The 25,467-nt window shown below is 42.8% G+C and overlaps 1 protein-coding gene across 3 annotated transcripts; it reads left to right on the plus strand.

Annotated features, from left to right (window-relative positions):
- Window positions 1-374: 374 nt before the first annotated feature.
- On the plus strand, window positions 375-18,851 carry LOC118588816 (zinc finger protein 39-like). 3 transcript variants are annotated; one of them, XM_036195362.1, is made up of 6 exons: window positions 375-451; window positions 1,417-1,606; window positions 1,939-2,161; window positions 10,245-10,371; window positions 14,156-14,248; window positions 15,480-18,851. In XM_036195362.1, the coding sequence occupies exons 3-6, from the start codon at window positions 2,147-2,149 to the stop codon at window positions 16,889-16,891; spliced, it is 1,647 nt and encodes a 548-aa protein (XP_036051255.1). In that variant the 5' UTR covers window positions 375-451; window positions 1,417-1,606; window positions 1,939-2,146; the 3' UTR covers window positions 16,892-18,851. The 3 variants fall into 3 exon arrangements, with proteins under 3 accessions (XP_036051255.1, XP_036051256.1, XP_036051254.1); XM_036195363.1 differs by lacking the exon at window positions 1,417-1,606 and having other exon boundaries at window positions 1,939-2,021; window positions 2,104-2,161; XM_036195361.1 differs by lacking the exon at window positions 1,417-1,606.
- Window positions 18,852-25,467: the final 6,616 nt, after the last annotated feature.

A 25,467-nucleotide genomic window follows, 5' to 3' on the forward strand; every position in this document is an offset into this window, starting at 1 on the left:
TCCACATTTTTTGGGGGTGGGGGGGGTGGGGGCTGTGAAGTAGGGTCTCTTTATGTAGACCAGGCTGGCCTGAAACTCAGAGATCTGTTCACCTGTCTCTCTTTGATGCTGGGATTAAAGGTGTGTGCCACCATGTCCACCCAGCTGAAGTTTTGTTTTGTATGCATGAAGCAGTTGTTTCTGGGTTTAGCCTCACAACGCATGCACTTTTAGAGCTTTGATGTATTCCAAAATGCAGCCATATCGATGTCGCTGGCGACCGGGACGCCCTAAACTGTCCAAAGAACCTAAGACAGTTTCACAAGCTCTAAGAGCAGGACGGCCTCTGTACACTTCCGGTCTGTTTCCGGCGGCGCCATCTTGCTTCCGGTTTCCGCGGGGGCTGGATCGCTACCTCAGTCCTGCGCCAGCCTGTTATGACATCTAGAGGTAGTGAGACGCCTGCCTTCTGGTGAGTGCAGCGGGTTTCTGCCGGCCGGGGCGGGTGCTGTGCGGTGTGCACACGGTGGATCTGGGAGCCCCGGGCTGGGCTGAGCTGCGCCTCCGTCGCCCTCGGTCCTGACGTGGCTGAGCCTGCCCCCTCCCTGATGCTGCAGGGAGACCAGTCCTCAGCCGTACCCCTTCGCCTCCTCTTCCTGACCCTAGTACCACAACTGCTGTGTCTGGCGTCCCATTGTCTAGCGGTGACAGCCCTGGGGCCTAGAGCAGCCTGAGGTGTGGGGCTGAGCCTGGGCTGGGGCATCTCCTGTCCTCTCCCTCATCTGGAAGGCTCTTAAAGTGTTGGCTTCTATGGAGAGTGCACAGTAGTTGCACAGACTTTTACTGGGAGATATACACACATGTCTGTTCACCTCAGATGGGCACTTAGGAATGACTAAGGTAAAGGCTCCATCATGGTCCAACTTGGTGATCCAGTGAGTTTATTGGACTTACTGATATAGAGAGGATGGTTCACACACACACACACACACACACACACACACACACACACACACCCGACCACCAACCCTACCCCACTATGGATAGTGACCTCATGGAAGCTACCTCATCAAGCTCCATGTTCAGTTAATTTTTCATCTCCTGCATACTCTAGATCACTAGCAAGGTGAGAGGTGCCCTGGGCTAGGTAATGGTTGGAATCCCAGATGAAGGTCTGGAATGCCCTTTGTCTTCTACTTTAGATAGAACAGCTCCATTACCACTATTGTGGACCTGTGTTATTTGGCTTATTTCATTATTATGGCCTCCTGGTCAATCTTTGATGCAAGATGGAGATGGGAGAATAATGTTAGCCGAGAGGAAAAAGCCATAGCACAATAGTGAGCAGAGCTGTTTTGTACAGTGTGATTTCAGTTCTTGTGGAAACATGCTCTTGAGGAGCCTCGATACTGTTTTAAAATTTGGATGTATTAACAGGACATGGTAACACAGAAGTATAACCCTAGCAGGATGGCATGGGAAACCTCATTTGGAAACTGTACTTTTGTCGCATTGAGGCCCTGCTGGCCAGAGCACATTCAGAAACAAAGCTAAGGAGCATCGTGGGAGGAAGCTACCCCCAGGCATGGACACCACAGGCAGGCTCTGGTTAAACAGTACTTGGAAGGTACTGCAGTCAATATTGGTCATGTTCATTTACAGAGACAGTCCTGAGCCAAATGTTTAGACTGTATGAAGCATTTTGTCTGTGAAACTTAAATCCGTACACCAAGAGATGGAGATGGAATCCTGTGTGGTGCCTCTGCATTGACAGGAAAGTAGAAAATCCTGCCCGAGGGTTTTCTACAATTTCTTTGACTGTATCTTGTTCATTAGACATCCGTCCTTAAAACATTGCAGTATGTCTTCATGACATACACAGTCACTAAGCAAGCAGCAGTCACTAACCTATGGTAAACCAGAAGTTTAATCTCTAATTCATTGTGTTCTTTCCTTTAGATCTATTGTGGCAGTCCTCCAGTGTAAGAGACTGGTTCCACACGGGAGGCTTTTCGCTGTTTTCTAGCTTTCTCCCTCAGCAAGTATGTAGCAATCTTTGCACATCGGAATCCACAAACAAGGCACAGCAAATGCCGGTTCACCTCTGTTCGCCTTCTCTTCCAGCTGCCATTGCAAGGTGCTCCATGTGCCTCAGAGAACGAGGAAAATGAGCACAGTTGTGGTAAGTGGTGTGGTTATTCCTGACCTCGCTTCACTTTGTGCTTTAAGAGCTTTGTGAGAGTTCCTTAATTAAAATTGGAATGGAAAAACAAACATAAGACAGATATGCACAGACATAGTAAGATCATAATGTCGACAGAACCATGTTATAAAGGCTTTAGAGTCATTTGAACTGGCCCACTGGTTTTGCTTTTCTTTTTTAGGGGCGTGGGGGGAGGGAGGGTGTGGTGGTGGTTCGAGACAGGATATTTTTGTATAGCCTTGGCTGTCCTGGAACTAGCTCTGTAGACCAGGCTTGCCTCAAACTCAAAGAGATTCACCTGCCTCCCTAGTGTTGGGGATTAAAGGCGTCTGTCACCATCACCTGGCATCACTAGTTTTTCTGGTCCTGTGTCATTTGTTATCGTTTGGATTGACTTCAGGAAGAGGACATGATCAATTCTCATGGCCTGCGACATCTAAACAGGCTTCATAGACACATGCACAACGATGTGTACAGTGCTTCACTCCCAACCCAGAGCTGAGTGCAGCATTCACAGTTGTCAGGATTCCCTGGTACTCAGACACATGGGTTTCATCAGAATTTTAAATTATAGTCAAAGGCCAGCACAATTCTCTAGCTGCCTTACCTGAAACTTCTGCCACATTTGAAATTACTATCGGTGTTCTTCATGTGAATGCTTCCATTTCAAGTTTTCTTTTCTCTCGTGTGTGTGTGTGTGTGTGTGTGTGTGTGTGTGTGTGTGTGTGTGTGTGTGTTTATAGATGTGGGCAAACTTGGCATATGATTATCCTTGTGTTCAGCTCTGTGTCCCTTCCATTCCATTCCACTGTAGACGTCTGTGCTTCAGGCCGCCCTGATTTGCCTTTCTTAACCATTTCTCTGTAACTTGTACCTTTTGCTCAGCTTTCAGATCGTTAAGTCTGACTCCTGTGTGGCTATGCAAAGGCACCTCAAGCTTCCCTTGTCAAAGTGAAAATCAGATCCTCCATTCTTTCCTTATATGGTATTGATAACAGTATACCAAATGGCCTTTATCCTACACTAAAAGAAGGAATTCATTTCCTCCTTTCTTTTTCTTTTTCTTTTTTTCTGGGCTTTCTTCTTCCCTTCCCTTCCTTTGCTCCCCGAGGTCTAATGTTAGGAGTTGCAGTTCCTGCTGGCTTTGTTTGTTGTTCATTCTTGGTCCAGTGGCAGCATGTGATGCTGTAGATGGTGAGGAAGTGTGGCTGCCTGAAGACAAGTATATACTTTCTTGCTCACACTGGAACTGTCCGTCTCTGCTAGGCCGGAAGGGTCTGTTCCTCAGTGGTGATGCCTGTGTGCCGATGAGCTGTACTGCTACAAGCGAGTGTGGTGCAGGCCTTGGGAGTAAGTGGGGGGACAGAAGTTAGTGGGATACCATTTGTATAGGAGTCCCGAGAAAGGCACACGGAGCACAAGTGAAAACAGGAGCATGGGTCTGAATATTACATATTTTTCCTTTTGTATGTTTATGCCAGTGTATCAGTCTAGTTGGTAGACAACACAGAATTATCAGTTTCTAGCTCAAACAACACATGACTTTTAATGGAACAACTGACTTCACAGGCAGCAAGCATGGCATGAGCCCAGGCTCTCAGAATTCACAGGTTTCGCCCTGGTTTCCACCTTCCTGAAGCATCTGCCCTGATATAGAATATGGGATCATCGCAGAGACACACAATGCAGAGCCCGCTAGACTGCCATCCCCACAGTGTTGGCTCTACCTGGTTATATGTGCATTGACTCAGGGTTAGTACATTGCCGATACTGTCTTCATAGGCAGAAGCCGGGGTGTAGGAATCAGCAGGGAAAGATGAGAAGAGTACCACACACTCTTACCCACACTGATCTGCATAGTGGTTTAGGTTTGTGATCAGCAGCCTGGAAGGAACATGATCGGAAAACTGAGGCCAAAGTCATGTAGGGGACAGGAGTGCTGGCATACCTCTGTAAATACTGGGAGGAGTGAAGATGTCTGTGTGCCCCTCACCAAAAGGTGGTCTCAGCAGAAGCCTTAGAGTGCTGGGATAGGCACACTTTGGTTTCTCTTCCAAGTGGCCTCATGCTCTGCTGGCCTAGAAGTCTTAGCTGCAGAAGGGCCGTGCTTCTCCCAGGAGTCACAGGTCTGGTTCTGTGGAGCTTGTGGGTCTGTCTTCAGCCTGGACAGTGTTGATCTTTTTGACCCCAGGTGTACTCAGAAAGGAGGTAGAGTGCTGGTGTGGCTGGTGACGACCCAGACTGTCGTGAAGCACCAGGAGGCCCGGGGGACAGTCTCTTCTGGCCTCAGGAAGCCTGCCATTCCTCCTGACCTGAAAAGTTGTAGGTTCTGTTTGTTCCTGTTTGTGTCACCTGGCAAACACTGCTGTTATAGACAGGCCCACTAAGACTTGCTGACCGTACACCTCCTGTCTTTAGATCAGCTCCTTCCTCTGTCTGCTCTAGACCCAGACTTCCTGTGTGCTGCTTTGTACTGCTGCCTTACTATTATTGCTTAAAATTATCTTACTTTTAGAATTTTAAAGGTTTATTTTGTATTTATGAGTGTTTGCCTGCATGTATGTATGTACAATATGTGTGTCAGAGTCAGAGCCCCTGGAATTGAAGTTACAAATAATTGTGAACCACCATATGCTAGGTGCTAGGGACTGAACCCAGGTCCTTTGTAAGAGCAACAGGTGGTCTTAACCACTGAGCCATCTCTCCAGCTTCTAATATATTATTTTAACATTTATTTGTGGTGTGTGTGTGTGTGTGTGTGTGTGTGTGTGTGTGTATTTGTAGGTCAGAAAACAACTTGTGAGATCCAGTTCTTCCACCATGTGAGATCCAGAGATCCAGCTAATGTTTGACAGGCTTGCCAGCCAGCTCATTTACCAGTGGAGCCATCACCAGCCAGGTCTTTAGGAAAAATTCCTAAAATAGAATCAAGTGAGTTACAGATGCTGCTGTGAGCCTGTTGCTCATTAGCTGTCACTTGGTGGTTACGTCATAGTTTTCCTTCTAAAGTTGTGTTTTCCCTTTAAAGGGCGTTGCACTACTTCCTGTGGTGTGCAGGCCCTGTAGTAACACAGGTGGGCTTCTTCCTGCCCTGCTGTGTCGTGATCGCTAAAGACTTTATTCTGAAGCACTAGAAGCCCACCAGACCGCGTTTCCCCCCTGTTTGAAATGCCCACAGCTTTTTAAAGAGCTTGAAAGTTAAACGAAGTGTGTTTACTTCCATGCTGGCCATTTTCAGTGTCGCTGCATTCATGAAGATTTCTACCCTTTTTCCTTGGTTTTTGGCAGCTTGGTCCTACCTGCTTTGTGTGCTGTTTCCTGATTTTAAATGTTCAGTTTCCCCTAAGAAAATTGTTGGTCACTACTAACAAGTTTTGAGGTTCCCCCACTCATCTACAGGTTTCATAGTACCTAGAAAAAAAATGAGAGAATTCAGAGATGTCATTGTACTCGTGGTTACAACTTATGCCTAGGAGAGGATTCACTATAGTCAACAAGAGAGTGAGGTCCGAGAGTCACCTTGTAGAAACTCCTGGCTGTCTTTCATCCGTGGAGGCCTGTGTCATTAGCTCTTTGTTTAGGCAACAGTGCCTGACAGTAATCCCAGCCAGTTAGCAAGTGAATCTCCTCCTGCCCAATATTTCTACCATTTCTTAGGATTCAGTTACATACATGTCATTGACCACCATTGGCTGCTTTAGTCTCCTGCATATCAAGTATCAGGTCAAGCTGACAGCACATGATCCAAGCCTGTCCCCACAAATGCCTGCCACCATGAGCATAGAGACCATACACAAGGCCCCAAGGCTTAGGTAAGTAGAGATTCATGCCTAGGATCTATGCAGAGGGCTCAGTCTTTCTTTGGGAAACATTGACCCCTCTACTACATACATAGCTTATGATCTGTAGGCTGAAATGTATAGATTTGGGGGTTTGTGTATTAAGTTATATTTATAAACCATTTGGCTTAGACTGTGGGTTATTTTTTCTGACTTTACGTAAAAGTAAATTCTCTAGTCACGTATGTGTTACACCACCTGTTTTGCCTACTTATCATTGAGTTTCCAGTGTTTTCAATTGAGAGTTCACAGTTTTTAAATCTTTCTATGTGTATTATGTGTATATATGTGTATGATGTGTGTTCATACATATGTACATGAATTTGTATGCACAGATGTGAGTATATTCAAGTGTGTGAGCACTGTGACTTAGATGTGAAGGTCAGAGAACAACCTGAGAGGCTGGCTGGCCCTTTACCTTGTTTGAGACAGTCTCTTTGTTGTTTGCCATTATATGTGAGGCTAACTAGCCTTTGAGATTCTCCTGCTGTTGCTTCCCGTCTTATTGTGGGGCACTGACGTCACAGACATCTGCTTCCATGCCAGTTTTACATGGATTTGGAGCTTGAACTCAGGTCTTCCCGATCTCATGACACGTGTACTTTATGCACTGAGGTCCAGTCAAGGCTTTATTTCTCAAAACAAAACAAAACAAAACAAAAAAAGGCCTAGAAAGGCCTTTTTTCTAAAAAAAAAAAAAAAAAAAAGGCAGAGTAGTTCTAGCTTGTAATTCCTCAGTTCTTTACACTCTGGATGTGGATTTAATGTCACTTCATATGCATATGTAGTGTAGTTATTCATAACGTTTGTTGAGATGCTCACTGGCCCAGCCTCAGGGTTACGGTGCCTGCCATCAGCTAGAATGATATTCTTTAACTGATGCCTCTTCCTGCATTTAGGATGTCAGGTGTGGTGGCGCTTTGGTAGCAACAGCTCCCTCCAGCTTTGAAGTTACATGTTCATGCGTGTGTCCCCTCTGTGCCCAGTCTGTTCTTGTTTTACCACTTGAAGTGCCATGTCTCTCCTATCCCCACCCCCTGGCTGCGCTCCTTCCCCCTCAAATGGGTCCCCTTCAGATGTCGCCTATGTGCTACTGTGCCCCCATGATTCCTTTTCACTCTCCCATCTGTTTCCCCCTCTTTCAGTACACCTACATATGCACACATGGTGAGCATTGGAGTCTAGATTCCTTAGATGAGAGAGAACGTGGTGATGGTCTTTCTGATTCTGCTTTGCTTCAACGTAATGGTTGCCTCTGGGTCCACCCATTCGCCTAACTGATGTTCTCATTCATTCTTTGTGGCTTAATAAAATTCCATTGTGTCTATCACATTTTCTCGTCTGTTGATGGATATTTAGCTGGTTCCATTTCTGACTAAAATGAATATCACCACATTAAACATGATGATTAGACATCTCTGTAAAAGGCTGGCTCAGATTTTTTTTTGAGTATATTTCCAGGAGTGGAATGTAGCATGAATCTTAAAGGTACTTATTAATAAAAATCAAACCTGAGCCAGTTATTGGGGTGAACGCTGGAAGATCAGAGAAGCAGAACAAGACACAGCTTCCTCGCCTCACAAGTAACTCAGCTGATCCTGTTTCCTCAGACTGGAAGCCTCTGTGTCCTCATCCAGAATGACTCTCAGCTGAACTGATGCTCAAAAGCCTAAAAGCTTAACCAGGCAAAAGCTTCTAGTTTCTGTTCCTCACGCCTTATATACCTTTCTGCTTTCTACCATCACTCCCTGGGATTAAAGGCGTGTGTCACCATTCTTGGCAGTTTCCAATGTGGCCTTGAACTCACAGAGATCCAGAGGGATTTCTGCCTCTGGAATGCTAGGATTAAAGGCGAATGTGCCACCATTTTCTGGCCTCTGTATCTAGTGGCTGTTCTGTTCTCTGACCCCAAATAAGTTTATTATTAGGGTGCACAATAATTTGGGGAACACAATACCATCACAGTGGAATGTCTGAATCATGTGGTAGTTTGATTTTTAGTATTTTGAGGAACTTTCATATTGATTTCTACAGGTGTGTAAGATATATAAGTGATACATAAGAATTCCTGTTTCCTCACATCCTCAGCAACTTGTTTTCTTTTTTATTTGTTTTGTTTTGTTTTTTATTTGTTTGTTTGTTGGTTGGTTTTTCAAGACAGGGTTCTCTGTGTAGTTTTGGTGCCTGTCCTGGATCTCGCTCTGTAGACCAGGCTGGCCTCAAACTCACAGAGATCCACCTGCCTCTGCCTCCCGAGTGCTGGGATTAAAGGCGTGTGCCACCACCAACTGGCTCCATTTGTTTGTTTTTAATTCATAACTGTTGTAATGGTGAAATTGGGATGCCAGTGTAGCTTTTATTTGCATTTTCTTGGTAGCTGATGACATTGAACATTTTTTTCATCTACCTATTGGGCATATATTCTTCCTCATTTGAGGAGGATCTGTTTGGTTCTGGCCATTTATCAGTTGGATTATGGAGGATCTGTTTGGTTCTGGCCATTTATCAGTTGGATTATTTGTGACTTTGGTATTTACCTTTTTGAGTTCTTTGTGTATTGTATATGCTAATCTACTGTTAGATATATAGCTGGCAAAGATTTTGTCCCATTCTGTAGGCTTTCTGCTGTTTTCTTTGCTGGGCAAAGTATTTTTAACTCCATGCTGTCTTACTCATCAATTCTTGTAATAGATTCCTGAGCTTTTGAAGTCTTTTTCCTGTGCCTGTATTTTGACAAACTCCTAGCCACTGTTATACTAAATGTGAAGTGCTGAAGCATTTCCTTTAACATCACAAACAAGACAAGGCTATTCAAACTGTATAGTGCTGGAAGTCTTGGCCAGGGCAGAAGAAGAAAGACAAGGAACACCAAAGGGAAGGGCAGAAATTGGATCACCTTTATTTGCAGGTGGTGTGATCTTATACCTATCACCCTAAGGACTCCACCAGAAGATTCTCAGATCTGATAACATGTCCAGCAGGATGTCAGGAATAGAAAATCAGCATATAAAACTCAAGAGATGTTCCATAAACTAGTAACAGTTGTACAGAAAAAGAAGTCAGTCACTAAATATAAATTTAGCAAATCTAATAATGTGATAACTCTAAATTATGAGGTTAAAGACCTCTATAATGAAGACTTCTAGATATTAAAGAAAGAAATTGAGTAAGAAAACGTAAGATTGAAAGAATTCCCATGCTCATGGATTGGCCATGTAGTTTTTCCAGATACATAGTTGAAATGTTTGTACGTGTGTGTGTGTGTGTGTGTGTGTGTGTGTGTGTGTGTGTGTGTGTATAAGAGAGAGAGAGAGAGAGAGAGAGAGTCACTGACTTAGAGAGACTTAGACTTTTAAAACAAAGTATCCTGGGATGCCCATGAACTGCTTGTATAGCTGGAGATGGCTTTAAACTTCAGGTCCTCTTGCCTTAACATTCCAGGTGCTAGGATTAAGATAAGAGCCACCATGCTCTTAGTATATTATCTAATACTGAACTTGCCTGTTTTCCCAGAATAAATTTTCAAGTCTTCTGCAGTTCTTAGCATCTGCATCTCTTCCTCGGTCATGGAATGTATTTCTGATTCTTTGTTTGGAGTCCTAAGTTACTTTAAAGCCATTTCACTCAGCTTGATGAAGTTAGATGCCACTGAAAATTTTAATTCTTTATGTTCCTGTAAAAATGTGTTGTAAGATCTTGTTGTCCAATTGCCTGTTAGGCATCGGTGCATTTGACAGAAGAAACTCTAGGCAAGTATGTCTAAGATCTGTTGTAACTCCTCCCCATCATGGTGATTGTCATTTATCCCAATTTAGTGTACTCCCTATGTAGAGCAGACTTGCGGCAAATGTAGAGGTCCTCCTGTTTCTGCCTCTTAGGTAGTTGGATTAAAGGTGTGCATCAACACACCTGGCCAGTTTACCCTTCTTTCTAGGACACTGGAGATGTGTATTTCTTTGTGGGTACTAGCAGCTCTTCTGGTTGGAGTTGGGCATGTGTTTCAGTGGAAAGCCCAAGGAATATCCATTACGTATGCACGTTTACTACTTCAGTCACTCATCAAGCTAGTGAGCAGGCAAGGTGTTTTGTAGGTTTTTGTTTTTCTTCTTCCTTAATAAAGCATGCCTGTAAGGTACATCTCACGGAAGAGATGCTTCAGGACAGGAGTGACCTCTCTTACCCAAGGCTGAAGGCTTGGGCTGAGGAATGTTGTTTCATTCCAGGGCTTGGTGTCATTTGAGGATGTCTCTGTGGACTTCACCTGGGAGGAGTGGCAGGACCTGGATGATGCTCAGAGGAAGCTCTACAGGGATGTGATGCTGGAGACCTACAGGAGCCTGCTGTCCTTGAGTGAGTAGAAGGCGACAGTAATCCTGTCAGAAGCTTATCCCTTTTTCATAAATACAGGAACTACTTCAAAGAGTGGTGATTGTTGGTTTGGGTTTTTGTTTTGTTTTTCCCTGAGCCAGTAGCCAAACCTAGAGTCTTGCACATGCTTGGTAAAAACACCCACCCACCTGGCTTTCACTGACACGTGGCAACTGCACATATTTATAATGAAAGTTGTCATTTCAATACTTATGTGCTGTACATCGTGATAGTATTATATAAGTCTGTAAACTTAGACTTATCATTTCTTTCTATTGAAAACATTTAAAACCCTCCTTATTTGCTTTCTATTTATTTAATGTGTGTGAATATTTTGTCTGATTGCACGTGGTGTGCACTGTGTGTTCCTGGTGCCCAGTGAGATCAGAAGATGATGTCAGATCCTCTGGAACTGGAGCTAGGGATAGTTGTGAACTGCTATGTGTGTGCTAGGAACCAACTTCAAGTCCTCTGTAAGAACACCAGGTCTCTTACCCACCGAGTCATTTCTCCGACCCCAAAGCCTCGTACTTTCAAGTCACTGTTGCCAACCATGTTCAGCTTTTGTGTACTATAGAGCAGTGTGAGTTATGTCTCCTATCCAGCTGTTTTCCCTGTGTCTGTGCATCATCTTGTCTCCTTCCCTCCGTCCTGCACACCATTCCTAGGCTCTGGAAGCCAGATGTTCTTTCCTTGTGTTCAGGTTAACAGTAGCTTCCAGCCATAAGTGTGAATATGCAGTGTTTCTTTTAGCTTGATCTTCCTCCCTTGATACAAGTATCTGTCAGTTACATCCATGGTCCCGTGAGAGAAAATTCAGGGCCTTTTCCAAGCTGAATGAAGTCATCCTCTCTGGATTTAGCTCATTTTCTTATCAGTTCATCTGAGGGTAGATACTAAAGTAGATTCCATATCATCTCGTCAGTATATGATGCTGCAGTCACTGTGTGCACAGAGTTCTCTTCAAAACACTGGGGTGGATTTCCTCTGGATGTGTGTGTGTGTTCCAGGGGTTGGGTTGTGGTATGTGGCAGTTCACTTCCCAGTATTTTAGTAAGCACCATGCTGTTTCCCATAGTGCCTGTTAATTACATCTCTAGGAACATAGACTTTCCTTCTCTGTATCCTCACCAGCATTCGTAATGTTACACATAGTGTATGTGTGTGTGTGTGTGTGTGTGTGTGTGTGTGTGTGTGTGTGTGTGTGTGAATGTGTATGGGTTTGTACATGTGAGGACAGGAGCTGTGGAGGCCAGAAGAGGGCTTCTCCCCTGGAGCTGCAGTTACAAGCAATTGTGAGTCTCTGTACTTGGGTGCTGAGAACTGAGCCCAGTTCTTCTGCAAGCTCAGGAAGTGCCTTTCACCTCTGAGCGGTTTCTCCAACCCCGAGAGTTCTGGTTTCAGTGCTGCTCTGTCAACTGTGCTTTTGGTGTCGGGTCTAAGTTCACCTTTGCCTAGGTTCTATCCTTCTGTGTTTTCCATGTTGGTTTTAGAATTGGTAGGAGGCGGACTTAACACCTTTCTCCATCACAAGGTTATCCAGCTTCACGGACATTGAGATAGATCTTCCTTCCAAACGCTGTTCTTGTTCCTGATGAGGATTGGCTGGCTGTGACCCTGTACGTTGACTTTGGTTTTTCTGTTACGTTGTTATAGTCTGTGCTTTTTCCTCCTGACTGTGCAAGCTGTCCTGGTAACAGGTCTCTTCCACGTATGTTTTGAGGTTAGGTTTTCTTGGTAGTCTGTTCTTTCATTCTTTTTGTTTGGTTGGTTGGTTTTTGCTTTTGTTTTTAGAGACAGGGCTTCTCTGTGTAGCCCTGGCTGTCCTGGAACTCACTCTGTAGACCAGGCTGGTCTTGATCCTAGAGAGCCACCTATCTGTCTCCCAAGTGCTGGGATTAAAGGTGTGTGCCACCACAACTAGCCATTTATTCTTTTAATTAAAATGTATAACTGTTTCAGAATGTCACTGTTATTGATTACTGTGAACATATGAATCACTTGTGTAGTATTGACACAGATGTGGGGAATTGAACTTTCCTTGTGGTACTGGGCTGCTTATGTTAATGATAAGTTCTTTAGGTTACTGTTAGCACTCCTTCGGATGTCCTTTTCCTCCTCCTTCCATAAGAAGCAAAGACTTTGAGAATTGGAAGTTTGATGAACTAGCTGCCCTGGTTACCTTGAACAGAAGGACTGACTCCCAGTTGACAGCTAGTGTAACTCCTCTTAGGGCAGTACCGGCCACTTTAACAGTCCCAGGGCGTTTTGAGGACAGCTGTCTGCTCTCCGAGAGATGCAGTACAGGCCAGCACAGTTTCAGAGTTTCTAACTGACTTTTACTTATAGCATGAATCTTAAAGGTACTTGTTAATGAAATCAAACCCGAGGCCAGTTATTGGGGTGAATGCTGGAAGATCAGAGACACAGAACAAGCCACAGCTATCTCACCTTGCTAGTTCCTCAGGTGATCCTTTTTCCTCAGGCTGGAAGCTTCTGAGTCCTCCTCCACATGAATCTCAGATGAACTGTGTTGCTCCAAAGCCTGAACGCTAACCAACCAAATGCTTAACTAACTACATGCTTTTTTTTTTTTTTTTCTTTAATTCCTGGTCCTCACGCCTTATATACTTTTCTCTTTCTGCCCCCACTCCTTGGGATTAAAGGTTGGGTTTCTGGGATTGAAGGCATGAGTCACCATGCTTAGCTGTTTCTAAAGTGGCCTTGAACTAAGAGATCCGGCTAGCTCTGCCTCCCAAGTGCTGGGATTAAAGGCGTGCACCACCACTGCCCAACTTCTGTTATGGCTTACTCTTCCCATTTTCTAGCCACCATTTCTGGCTTTGTTCTAGTGGCTGTCTGTTCTCTGACCCCAGATATGTTTATTTCGGGGAACACACAATATTTCAGGGAACACAATACCCACATTTACTCTCATGGGTTTTGGTGGATTCTGGGTGACTCAGCAGTCATGTCCCCTAAGAGTCAGAAGGGGGCATGTCCCTTGTGGCCTGACAGATGGTTGTGACTGATGGAAAGTAAATGAGGCTTTGACTGGTGCAGACAGTCCTCACTGACATGTGTGCCTTCCTGTTGGTGTACCAAGTCCCTCTCTGGCTATAGCCACAGACTGTTAGCTCGCTTGGAGAGGTGCCTGGGAGACGCCCTTCTGTGCTGCATCCCCTGGTGTTCCAAGAAAAGGTTTCTCTCCAGTCGGCTCTTCTTCGCTGACTAGTGGAGACTAGTGGAGTACGCTGATCTGGTAATACCAAGACTAGAGTAGCAGAGACTGGAACTGAACCCAAGGCACCAAAAGATGATTTTATCTTTAAAAGAAAGGAACTCTTTCTGTTGATGCTCTCTTGCTGTTTCGTTCTATTAAATTCTTTACATTGTTTTTCTCCTGATTTCCTCTGCTTCCTGTTGTGTTTGGGATGGGGGGGCGCACAAGGGAGGGGGGTTCAGAGCTTACTGGTCACTCATCTGATCTTGCCAACTCCTGCAGCTTCTGGCTGAGGAGCTTTAGATTTTTGTTGATACAGTGCATTGTAAAAAATTTTTCCTTGCTTTTTTCCCCCTTGATCCAGGTGGTCAGTCAGAATAACCCTTTTATTATGTATGTATTGCTTTTATTTTAATGTCCTCAACATTGGTTATAAATGCCATGTTCTCATAGAGTGTTCATATTGGTCCAATCATTGCTCAGAGTCTGAAGCCAGTATTTTGTGTTTGGGGGTACAATTTGCACACTGTTTCCTATTACTAGATCAGTGTGATGCCAAACCTGAGTTGATCCTGAAGTTGGAGCAGGGAGCTGGGCCATGGAAGGAAGAAGATGCCCCAAACGGAAGGCTCCCAGGTCAGTGAATGCGCCCGAGGCAGGGTGTCCAGACTAGTGAACAGTCATCGGGTGGTGGGAGTGTGAAGTTCTTTTCACTCAATTCTGCCATCTTCCAGAGACTAACTTCTTAATCAGATGCTTGCTGTCTTGTGTCCAAGGGAGGCTCTCCCTTCCAGGTATACCTGCCTTTCCTGGTTTTACTGTGTATTTTTCTAATCTGGCCAGTTCTGCTCACTGGTCTTGAACATTTCATTAAGTAGTTACTCTAAATCTCATTGTCCCTTCCCCTCTGTGTTTATGTGATGCTTCATTGTAAGCATTTATTCATGACTTTATTAATGCATTTATCACTTTTTATTTGATTCCTCATAGACAGTGGTCTACTATGTGGGACCAACAGTGGTGATCCTACAAATTTGCCTTGTTTAAAGAGCTTCTGCTGTGTTGAGACACAGAAAACTTTGGCATTGAAAGAATAACCACAAATTCTTAGTTGAATAAATTGAGTGAAAAAATATAGGATGGTTCTAAAGCTAAAGCAGCGTTAAGGAGATTGTTTTAAAATTCATATCAGATTAACTTTGAGACTTACAAATTTGGTACACAGTTCATAAGTTGATAGGAACTCTAGTCTTCAGACTGGTTACATTTTCATTAGAGGTTCCAAAGTGGCATTAGTAGTTCTGTGTTAATATTGAAAACATAGGTAAAAAGATGTCAGAATCAAATGGTGCATACCAGGATACCAGAATTTATGTAATTCAAGGAGCGTCTGCAGAGACTCCTGGTAGGACAGACCCAAGGGGTGGCATGTTATCCAGAAGATTGTAGGTACGGAGTCCAGATGAAGTAGGACAGACCCAAGGGGTGGTGTGTTATCCAGAAGATTGTAGGCACGGAGTCCAGATGAAGTAGGACAGACCCAAGGGGTGGTGTGTTATCCAGAAGATCATAGGCATGGAGCCCAAATGAACCAAGGCCTGTTCAAAGGCTATTGGATGAGGAAAATTATAGATCTGGTTAGCCTTGGAGTGCAATCTAAGTCAACAGATTTGTGCTGATTTGCTATGAAATTGTAACCCAGTGGAAGCTCTGCAAGAGCAGCAAGTGCTTTTAGCCTCTGAGTCATCTCTCCAGACCCTGTTTTGCAGTATTACTTCATGAGGGACTACTTCTTCACTTTCATGTTAGAATTCTACCAGAATGACTTCTGTGTTGTTCATGTAGGGCAACTTTTATTTCCTTTCAGCTGTGGAGAATGTGAAGAGCCTGAACAAGACCAGTTGGGACAATCAAAAGAGACATTTGAACCACCTGGTAATCACTGGCAACTCTTCAGCTGAGGAGAGGGTCAAATTTAGGAAAAGATTTAATATGAGTTCCAACCATGTTTTACACCTGGCTATTAAGAATAGGAACTCTTCTGAAATGAGATCTGAGGTGCTTGATATATGGGAAAATGTGTATCTCCCTGGTGAGCCCAGTGATATGGAGCCTATAGAGGACCTTGATCATCTTACTACAACCAAGATGTCATGCAGACCTCCTGAGCCTCTTAGTCTGGATCACGGTGTTGAAAGTGGGCAGCAGCACTTTCTGTATAGTCAACATGATGAAACTTTCAATGGGAACACTGTGTGGACACATAAGGTATTTCCTTTGGGAGATAATCCAAGTAAGTTAAAGGAATACAGGAAAGCATTTGGTAAGTTAGATCCTAGTGCCCAAGATGGGACTCACATAAGGAAAGACACTTTTGATTGTAACTTGTGTAAGAAATCATTCTCTGACAAGTGTAACCATACTCAGCATTTTAAAACATGCATAAAAAACAAATATGATAAATGTACTGATTGTGAACCCACATTCAATACAAAACCAGGCCTTATAAATCTTCAGAGCACTCTGAATGCATGGGGAAAGCCCTGTGGATGTAATGAGGGTGAGAAATGCATGTGTCAGATGCCAAAACAGAGGGTTAACCAGAGTGTCTTCTCAAGTAAGGAGAGTAATGGTGTGAAAAAATTATGCCCAAAGTTAAATTTCAGTGTGCACCAGAGACCTCACACAGGTAAAAAACCCCATGAATGCAATACATCTGCAAAAATCAACAACCAACCTCGTAGGCGGCACAGATGTGGGAGAACCTATCAATGTAAAGTATGTGGGAAAGCCTTTAAGCACACACAAAATCTCTACTTACACTACAGAACTCACACTGGTGAGAAGCCATATGAGTGTAAAGAATGTAAGAAACTATTTAGTGTAAAGTCAAATCTCAGTGTACATCAGAAAACCCACACAGGCGAAAAACCCTATGAGTGTAACATATGTGGAAATGCCTTTAAAAGGAGGTGTGACCTAACTATACATCAGAGAGTTCACACAGGTGAGAAGCCCTACGAATGTGAAGAGTGCAGGAAAACTTTCAGTATCAAGTCAGGCCTCATTGTGCATCAGAGAATTCACACAGGTGAGAAACCCTATGAGTGTAATGTATGTGGAAAACGTTTTAACCAGAAGTCAAATCTCTCCACACACGAGAAGATTCACACAGGTGAGAAACCCTTTGAATGTAAAGAATGTAGCAAATCATTTAGCGTCAAGTCATATCTCACTATACATCAAAAAACTCACCTGGGTGAGAAACCTCATGCATGAAATCTGAGGAAGCCTTCTATCAGAAGACAAACCTCTACAGAGAGCTTGCACAGGGGAGAAACCCTAGGTTCATAAAGAATGTAGGAAAAGTCATTTGTCATCTCTCCTGAACCTCGGAGAGTTCAGAGGCGAAGAGCCCTGTGGATGTAAAGGCTGCAGCCATCGGCAGTCTTAAGTCACATCTCATAATTAGTGAACTCCAAACACTGGTAGGTACCAGCGTGGGATATGTCCAAAGACTTCTGCCAGACTTGAGTTGTTGGAGAAATCTTACAGGTGAGAAGCGTTCTGAATGTAAGGTCTGGAAATAATCAGTCCTCAGCAAGACTGGAGAATTCATGCTGATGAGAAGCCCTGTGAGTGTAGTAGCTATGTGGAAAGCCCGTTAGTCAGAAGTCCCACTCTCAAGTTGAGTTCACACAGCTGAGAAGGCCTGTGAATATAAGGAATGTAGGAAAGCATTTCAGACATGTGTCACCTCTCCATGTGTCTCACAGAATTGAGAGTTGAGAGATACTTATCAGTGCAAACGGTCACCTGCCACATGTCAAAGCTGTCTACACATTAGAGAAATCTCACAGTTGAAAGGCTTTCTGAATGTAAGGACTAGGAAACCTTTCCAACAAATGTACATCAGAGTACTCAGAAATGCAAAGGGGAGGGAGCTGTCAGCAGCAGATACAACTCACTGCACGGCAGACATACACAGCTGAGTAACTGTTTGGATGCAGTGTGTGGAGAAACCTGTTCCCAGATGTCAGATCTCAGCAGTCTTTAGGTGAGGAGCCCTCTGAATGTGAGGAATCCTTCATTGCAGACCAAAGAAGACACGTAGGATAAGCCATATCAATTCAATATGTGCAAAACCTTGGTTCTGTAAGATGGACATCTGCCTCCACTGGAGAACCACATGAACACAAAACCCTGCAAATATAAAAACTGAAAAAACCTGTGAATTTAAAGAATGTAGAAAATAGCTCATATTCTTGGGGTGTGTGCAAGAGCTCACAGGTAAACATGATCCCACCTAGGTAAGTATAACAGACATTTGTGCACATCAGAAAATCCCTCACTGCTGAGAAACCATAAGAGTTTATGTGGACCAGATGGCATATGTGGACAAGACTTTTACCTAATGGAAACACTCTGGCTAGCTCATGGGCTGGAAGTACATGAATGCAGTGGATGTGGACAGTGCTTTTATAGGAAGTTGACCTCCATATTGGAGAGTTCTTTAAGATGGAATGCTGTTAACATGTGGACAAACATATCTAGAATGGTTATGGATATGGGAAATGTCATTGTGAGAAGTCCTGTTAACAGAGGTCTCAGGTGCTAAGATTACCTTTTTGCTCTAAGACTGGCAGCCTGCATGTGTAGCATTATGGGGAGAGCATGGCCAGAGCTCTGTAGGAATTTTAACATTTGTGACGACTTTTCTTTCCTGCCTCAACCCCCAATTCCTGCAGTACATTATCCCTGGATTTGTACTCATGGTCTGAAAGCAGATAAGATTATCTGTGGAGAGAAGTGGGTGTAGGGAAGGACACTGATTTACAGACATGTTTCATTGGAGAGAACAGAGGTTTTATATGTTTATAAATCTCTTGTTTGTATGAGTGATATAACCTTTTTGCAACATAATATAAAATCATTGTAACCCATTTTTAAAGTATTTCAGACAGGGGACCTTTCATGCTAGAAAATTCACCCAAGAGAGGGTCCTTCTTATCACCTTTGTATTTTCAAGCCACTTTATGGAGAAAAAGAAACATGAAATTTCAGTAAATTCTAAATGCCTTACCTGGCACCAGCATTTCATTAAGGAGATACAAAAGTATGTTTCATGTGTGAAACATTTGTATATCCACAAAAATTTATATGCATCAGAAATCATTCATAAGATGAAATTGTCAGTTTCTAAGAAGTGTTAACTATAGTATTAAAATTATTTTTGCGATGGGTGTGGTGGCATGTGTCTTAAATCCCAGAATCCAGAAGGCAGCAAATCTGTAGGTTTGAGGTCAGCCTGATCTACATAGAGTTCCAGGCCAGCGGGGCTACATAATAAGACTCTGTCTCAAAAAAAAAAAAAAAAAAAAAGATTGTTGAATATGATAAATATTTATGATGGTGTCTGATGCAATGGTTTGGTCCACATTTGAGGACATCTGTGTTTGTCACAACCACAGTTTGAGAGACGCAGTTGATACTAGTGGATACCAGGAATGCCACTGAACTGAAGGGCTGTTGTCCTTTCCTGAGGAGGTATGAACAGATATGTACTCAGCCCGGATAGGGCACTGGCAACAGACCGAATACACAGTTCTGTCTAACTGCAATCCCATCAGTGAGTTTGTGGAGGTTTCAGGAGTATGGGTGAGAGGTTGTCTAACAAGCACAGGAGTGATTCCACAGCTGCATCACTGAAAGACCCCATGAGGACTCATGAAAACTGAAACTAAGTAGGTCACACAGAGTTAGGTAGTCTCCCTCCCTCCCAGTGGCCCTCCCCCTTTATAAACATGGGAATGGGCCTCAAGAATCTCACACATTTTCGGGGCTTCGTGAGTCTTAGGGGTTTATTTCCTAGTCTTAATGAGCCTTCCTCCAGGATGGGAATGTTTTAATTCAGAAGGTACTGATATTACACAGAGAAACTCTGTCTCGAAAAAACGAAACAAAACAAAACAAAAAAGGAGGGTGGGAGGGTTGGGGATTTAGCTCAGTGGTAGAGCGCTTGCCTAGCAAGTGCAAGGCCCTGGGTTCGGTCCTCAGCTCAAAAAACCAAAAGAAAAAAACCCAGAAGGTACTGATACGCATCAGGCACAATATACCCTGATGTATGTAAGGTTTGTGCAGATGATTTTATCACATTAACAGATGTTCTCTGTATGCAGGGACATGCAGGAAATACACTTATTGTAATGTTTATTGTGATTTCATTAAGGTTTTCTACATTAAATACTATCCTAGCCTGTTTACATCTTGTAAGTCTCTAGTTTTTATTTTCTTAATCTTTTAACATATAAGTGTATACGGTGATTGTCACCAACTGTCTGCTAAGTATTGATGTTTGTGTTTTTCTAACATGGTGATGTCTTAAAGTGAGCCAGTGTTTCTAAGAGAATAAGTATCAGGGTAGAAAAGCATGAATAAAGATATTTTTCACAGCTATCTTGTGAATTGATTTAGAACTTTGTGAACAAATGGTACAAAAGTGTTTCCCTCCTCAGAGAGAAATAGTCTCAGAGTAAGTTCCTTTTCAGTAGTCTCTCATGTTTGCTTAAAAGAATAGAACCAGTTTCAGCTCTCAACATGACATGCCTAAAGCAGATACCGTCAATGCTACCAAGAATTAGTCAACAGTCAACATAGTAATGAGAGTTACAGTTTACAAGGACATATTAACAACGTGGTAGGAGGCTGCCACAGAATGTTCTTTGACCACACACCATCTTACACTTCGCCAAAGTGCAATTTGGCTTTGGTCTCTTCTGAATACTATTCAGAGATTTATCTCAGCTGTACTAATTATAATTAGGTGAGACCAATCTTCCAATTTTTTTTAAAACTAAGCATATGACTTAGCTCTATCTGTTAGCATACTGGAATGGGTTGGGGTGGGAGTTCCATAACAACTCTTAGAAGAGTTCCTGGAGACATGGAGGAAGTCTGTCTTCTGTTGCACACTGGTCTTTGTAGTCATAATTTCTGATTGATAATTTTCTCTCTAAACGTGGTTCCTATAATTGTTACAATACAAAACTTTCCAACCAGTGTGAATGATGTTGTGTAGGGCAATAAATAGCCAATGAGGAAACTGCTTTTTTTGAAGGACTTGGGACATGAATGGAAAACATTAGGTTTCTCTTGGTAAATAAGAAACAGCCATGTACTTACCCAAAACAAGCTTTCTTACCCAAAACAAGCACAGTTCCAGGATTTGGGAGGCTGATTCAAGATTGTACATAGGGCGAAGCCAACATAGGGTGCATAGGGCATCAGTCTGTCCGTTTACATGCTCTTGCATGCCCATCCTCCATGGTTACAGAGAAGTCAGGCATCACTTCTGCATCCTCTCCTAGAAATAGCCCTTCTGTCCCTGGTGATACCTTGTTTTTAGCTCCAGGATTATAATTGTAGACAAATCTTAAATATATGCACAAATTTAAAAGGAAAAGTAGTTATGTACATAAGGTACTATATAGTCACATTATAAATTGACCAGAGAATAATTTATTATAGGACAAAAATTTTATTTCAGAATTAAAAATTTTTGAAAGGAATTTTTCCAGATGCTTGAAAAATTCATTGGAGTGTGAGTTTAGGGAGTTCCTGAAAATTAGAATAAGAAGGATGAGGGCTGTTGACTGACATGGCTCAGCAGGTACAAGGATGAGGGCTGTTGACATGGCTCAGCAGGTACAAGGATGAGGGCTGTTGACATGGCTCAGCAGGTACAAGGATGAGGGCTGTTGACATGGCTCAGTAGGTACAAGGATGAGGGCTGTTGAGATGGCTCAGCAGGTACAAGGATGAGGGCTGTTGACTGACATGGCTCAGCAGGTACAAGGATGAGGGCTGTTGACTGACATGGCTCAGCAGGTACAAGGATGAGGGCTGTTGAGATGGTTCAGGCAGGTACAAGGATGAGGGCTGTTGAGATGGTTCAGGCAGGTACAAGGATGAGGGCTGTTGAGATGGTTCAGGCAGGTACAAGGATGAGGGCTGTTGACATGGCTCAGCAGGTAAAGGCACTTTCGGCCAAGCCTAAGTCAATTCCCAGGACCCACATGGTGGAAAAAATAGACTCCCACTGGTTGTCCTTTGACCTCTACAGGTACCATGGTACAAACACACGTGCATACCCAAAATGTGGACTAACAATGATGAGAATGTGACTGCAGAAGCATTAATTACTAGTTATTTACAGTAGGGTTTTGTTGTTGTTATGTTTTGGTTTTTTGAGATGTGGTCTCTATGTTGTCCTGGCTGTCCTGAAACACCCTATGTAGACCAGGCTGCCGTAAGACGCCAAGATCTGCCTGCCTCCATGAGTACTAGGAATAAAGTCATGTGCCATCAGGCCTGGCTTATTAGTTTGAACAGGTTGGTAATGGCACCAGGCAACACATGTATGTTAACTGCACAAAACAGGAAATGGATATAAAAGTAGAGGATCATTATTGTGGTTCTGTTATTCCTTGCAAGTCTTAAAATCTGAAACCACGTCTCAATTCTACCTTAAGTGTTGCCTGCCTGTTTTGCTGTTTCTGAACTGGTAGCTGTTCTAGCAAGTAGATTATTCCCAAAAGTGTGAAAGGTCATACTGGCCTGTGCCACCTTAATGGACCCTAGCTGACGGTGTGTAAGCTGCCGTATTTCACTTTCAAACTAGTTCAGTAGTCCAGATTCTGGCATGCCTCTTTGTCAGCTCTTCTCTGCTAACTCCAGCAGTGTTGGGGTTTTGCTAGGCATGGCTCACAGGGCATCTCCCTGACTTAGGTTAGGAGCAGCCACCCTACAACAGGTCCTCATCAGAACCACTTGAGCAAGAATTGCTTGGAGTCTAGAAAGATGGATGGACAACTGAGTTCCTCAGAGATTGAGAGGGCTCATTAGTACCCAGAAGGACCTGTCATCTCAAATACCTTCTGAATTTAGTCCAGTAAATATTAAAGACGTCAAGTTATTTAAAGGAAGGTTGAAGTTTTGGTGTTATGCTGAACAGTAATTTTTGTTGTCAGAGAAAGTGTTTTCTAACTTCAAGATTGGTGACACATGAAGAAGGGAGGGAGGGAGGAAGAGGGAGGGGACAATCTGAGCACTGTTTCTACATAAAAAGAAGAAAACATAGGGGTAACTCTTAAGTCGGTTATGTGTCGCCTTAGTTCTCTAAATACTGAGTGAATTTGAATTGCTTCCTACAAACCATTCTCCCTGTCTAAACTCTCTAGCAGCTTTTAAAATTTCGGTATTAAGGAAATAAAAGACAATCTTATTCATACCAGAAATATGGAGACATTTTACTTTCTGGTTCACCAAGTTTTTGAAGGGAAGAGAGGCACTTAGTCCTGTTGGGCTATTACAGATCAAGGGTTTGCAATAGGCAACTTCAGCTAGGAGAACAAAGTTGCGTGAGTGTCAGGAAAGTTTGCTATGTATTGCCAAGTGTGAACTCAGTCACACTTACCATATGCTGCAGGAGTTGGGCCTGACCCAGGTGAGGTCTCCTCTTTAGAGTAGGGCAAGGGCACCCTGACAAGCTGGGTTTAGGTGGAGGCGGTTTGCTGTAAATCCACAGAAAACCATGATCAGAATCAGCTTTTTGGCCATTTCACAACTGAGTTAGAGGCCCAGCATCAATGCATGTGAGCTGCCAGCTTCCTAGGAAAGCAAATCTTGAACGAAAAACGAGAAAATGATAGGGACACAGTAACCACTGAACTGGGCCAATGTTGCACTCACATCTTTCCTGGAAGTTGCATCTGGAAAACTATTCCAAATAGACAGAGAATGTATTCCCTACAGAGATGGGACAACTAGTCATTTATGACCTGGTAGTGCTGATGGAGCATCAGGACATCATCTCTACATCAGCTCCCCTCATCTTATCAATATTAATGTTAGCAAAGCAAGATTTTAGTTAATTATGGAGAGTTCAATCTCTAAGAATGCTACTGGTAGCTAGACAGTGGTGGTTCATGCCTTTAATCCTAGCACATGGGAGGCAGAGGCAGGTGAGTCTTTGAGTTTGAGAGGCCAGCCTGGTCTACAGAGTTCTAGGACAGCCAGGACATAGAGAAACCCTGTCCAAAAAAAAGAATGTTACTAGTAGGCAACCATCCCTCACAACACCAACCTCCATCATGCCTTAGCAGACTGAGCAAGCCAGAGAGAGCAAGTCAGTAAGCAGCATTCCTTCATGGTCTCTGTTTCAATTGCTGCGCTGACTACCCCAGTCATAGACTGTGACATGGAGTGTCACAGTGTAAGCCAAATAAAACCTTTCCTCTTCGAGTTGTTTTTGGGTAGTGTTTTATCACAGTACCAAAGAAGCTAATAGCTAATTAGGACAGATTCCTATCAGCATCTCAAAAATGCTGATCGTAAGATACAAATCTCAGATACCAAGGTTTACAGATTTATAAGGAAAAACAGTTTTGCACATTATACAAAACTATTTTATTCAAGGCAGGTAAGTGTAGGGCAACAAAAACATCTTTAGAGCTAGAGCAGAATGTATTCTGACAAATGACTTGTGCTATTGGTGATACAGCAGTGTTCAGTATGCCTTCCAGCTCAGTGAGAATTAGGCAACATAAAGGAATCTTCAAGAAACCAACAACAGCAGTCACTTCTGTTCATTGGTTTTCTATTGGAAATAGAGTATAGAAAATTGGGGAAGGGATGCAAACAAATGACAATGAATTGTTGACTTCCAACTCAGCACTGATACTGACATGACAACTGTCGTTCACAGCTCTTTAATTTAGGTGCCAGCTCTGAATGTCTTAGGGAGTTCATTTTTCACTTCTATATGGGCAATATTCCTATTAGATCAGCTATCAGGCTTTATATTATTTTATAAGCTACAAAAAATCTTGCTTAAGGGATTCTTAAATAGCAGTGTTCGCACATACACTAGGAGAAAGTGGGGAAAGTGCATAGTACTATTTAAGAAAATAGATACATGTGCTAGAATAGTATTTGATGTAGAAATTTTTAGTTTATGCATGTATAGGGGGCTGAAACCAGAGTCTCACGAATGTTACCCATACACTTTACCATTTAACAAAGAAAAACAAAGTAAATACATTTTCTATCCTTAACCTAGGTCTCACCAAAGGAATTTCCCATTAGTATAAAACACCTGCATACATGTAAATGAGGAATGCTTTGTGTACTTCAGGCTGTTTACAAAGCACGTCTGGCCCCTATCTACTGTGTGCCAGTACCAACTCTCAACCTCCAGTTACAACAACCACAAATGTTCGCAGACACAATGTACTCTGACAGCAATAACATCACTCATATTATTTATTGGCACATGTATGCCTCCATTTGAAAGCTAGTATTAAAATTACAAAGACTGGTAGTTTTCCTTCATTACAAACTTCTGACATTTAAGTTTTGTTCAAAGTTTCACATATTACCAACATTTTATTTATTCAAACTGTTCAACGAAACTTTTCTAATAAAGTATTCTCAATTTGCTATGGAGGTTTCCCTTGTGTACAAATTTTGAAATATTAAAGAGCATGTAAGTTCTCTCAAAAACTTCATTAAGTGAATTAGTTATGGAGATCTGCATTCTTTTCAAAACATCATGCACAATGATTTGAGAAAGTATTCCTCACCTAAACTAAGAGTATTTAGGGATAAAAATGAGAGCCTCTCTGCTCTCTCCAATCAGTTATATTTCTCTTAAATTGGTGACTTTCTGACAATGGATGTCAAGGCCATCTTGCAGGTCACATTCACTTCAGGCCCAGAGCTCATGTAAACTCAGGGAGGGAAAAAAAAAAAAAAAAAAAAAAAAAAAAAAAAAAAACCAAAAAAAAAACTTACAG

This window comes from Onychomys torridus, chromosome 8, assembly GCF_903995425.1.
Source record: "Onychomys torridus chromosome 8, mOncTor1.1, whole genome shotgun sequence".
Classification (NCBI taxonomy): domain Eukaryota; kingdom Metazoa; phylum Chordata; class Mammalia; order Rodentia; family Cricetidae; genus Onychomys; species Onychomys torridus.

Excerpts from the sequence above, each read along its gene's own strand:
- LOC118588816 (XM_036195362.1), top strand. Across the intron at positions 10,372-14,155 it reads CAGGAGCCTGCTGTCCTTGA|ATCAGTGTGATGCCAAACCT; the intron begins GTGAGTAGAAGG and ends TCCTATTACTAG. Across the intron at positions 14,249-15,479 it reads CCCAAACGGAAGGCTCCCAG|CTGTGGAGAATGTGAAGAGC; the intron begins GTCAGTGAATGC and ends ATTTCCTTTCAG.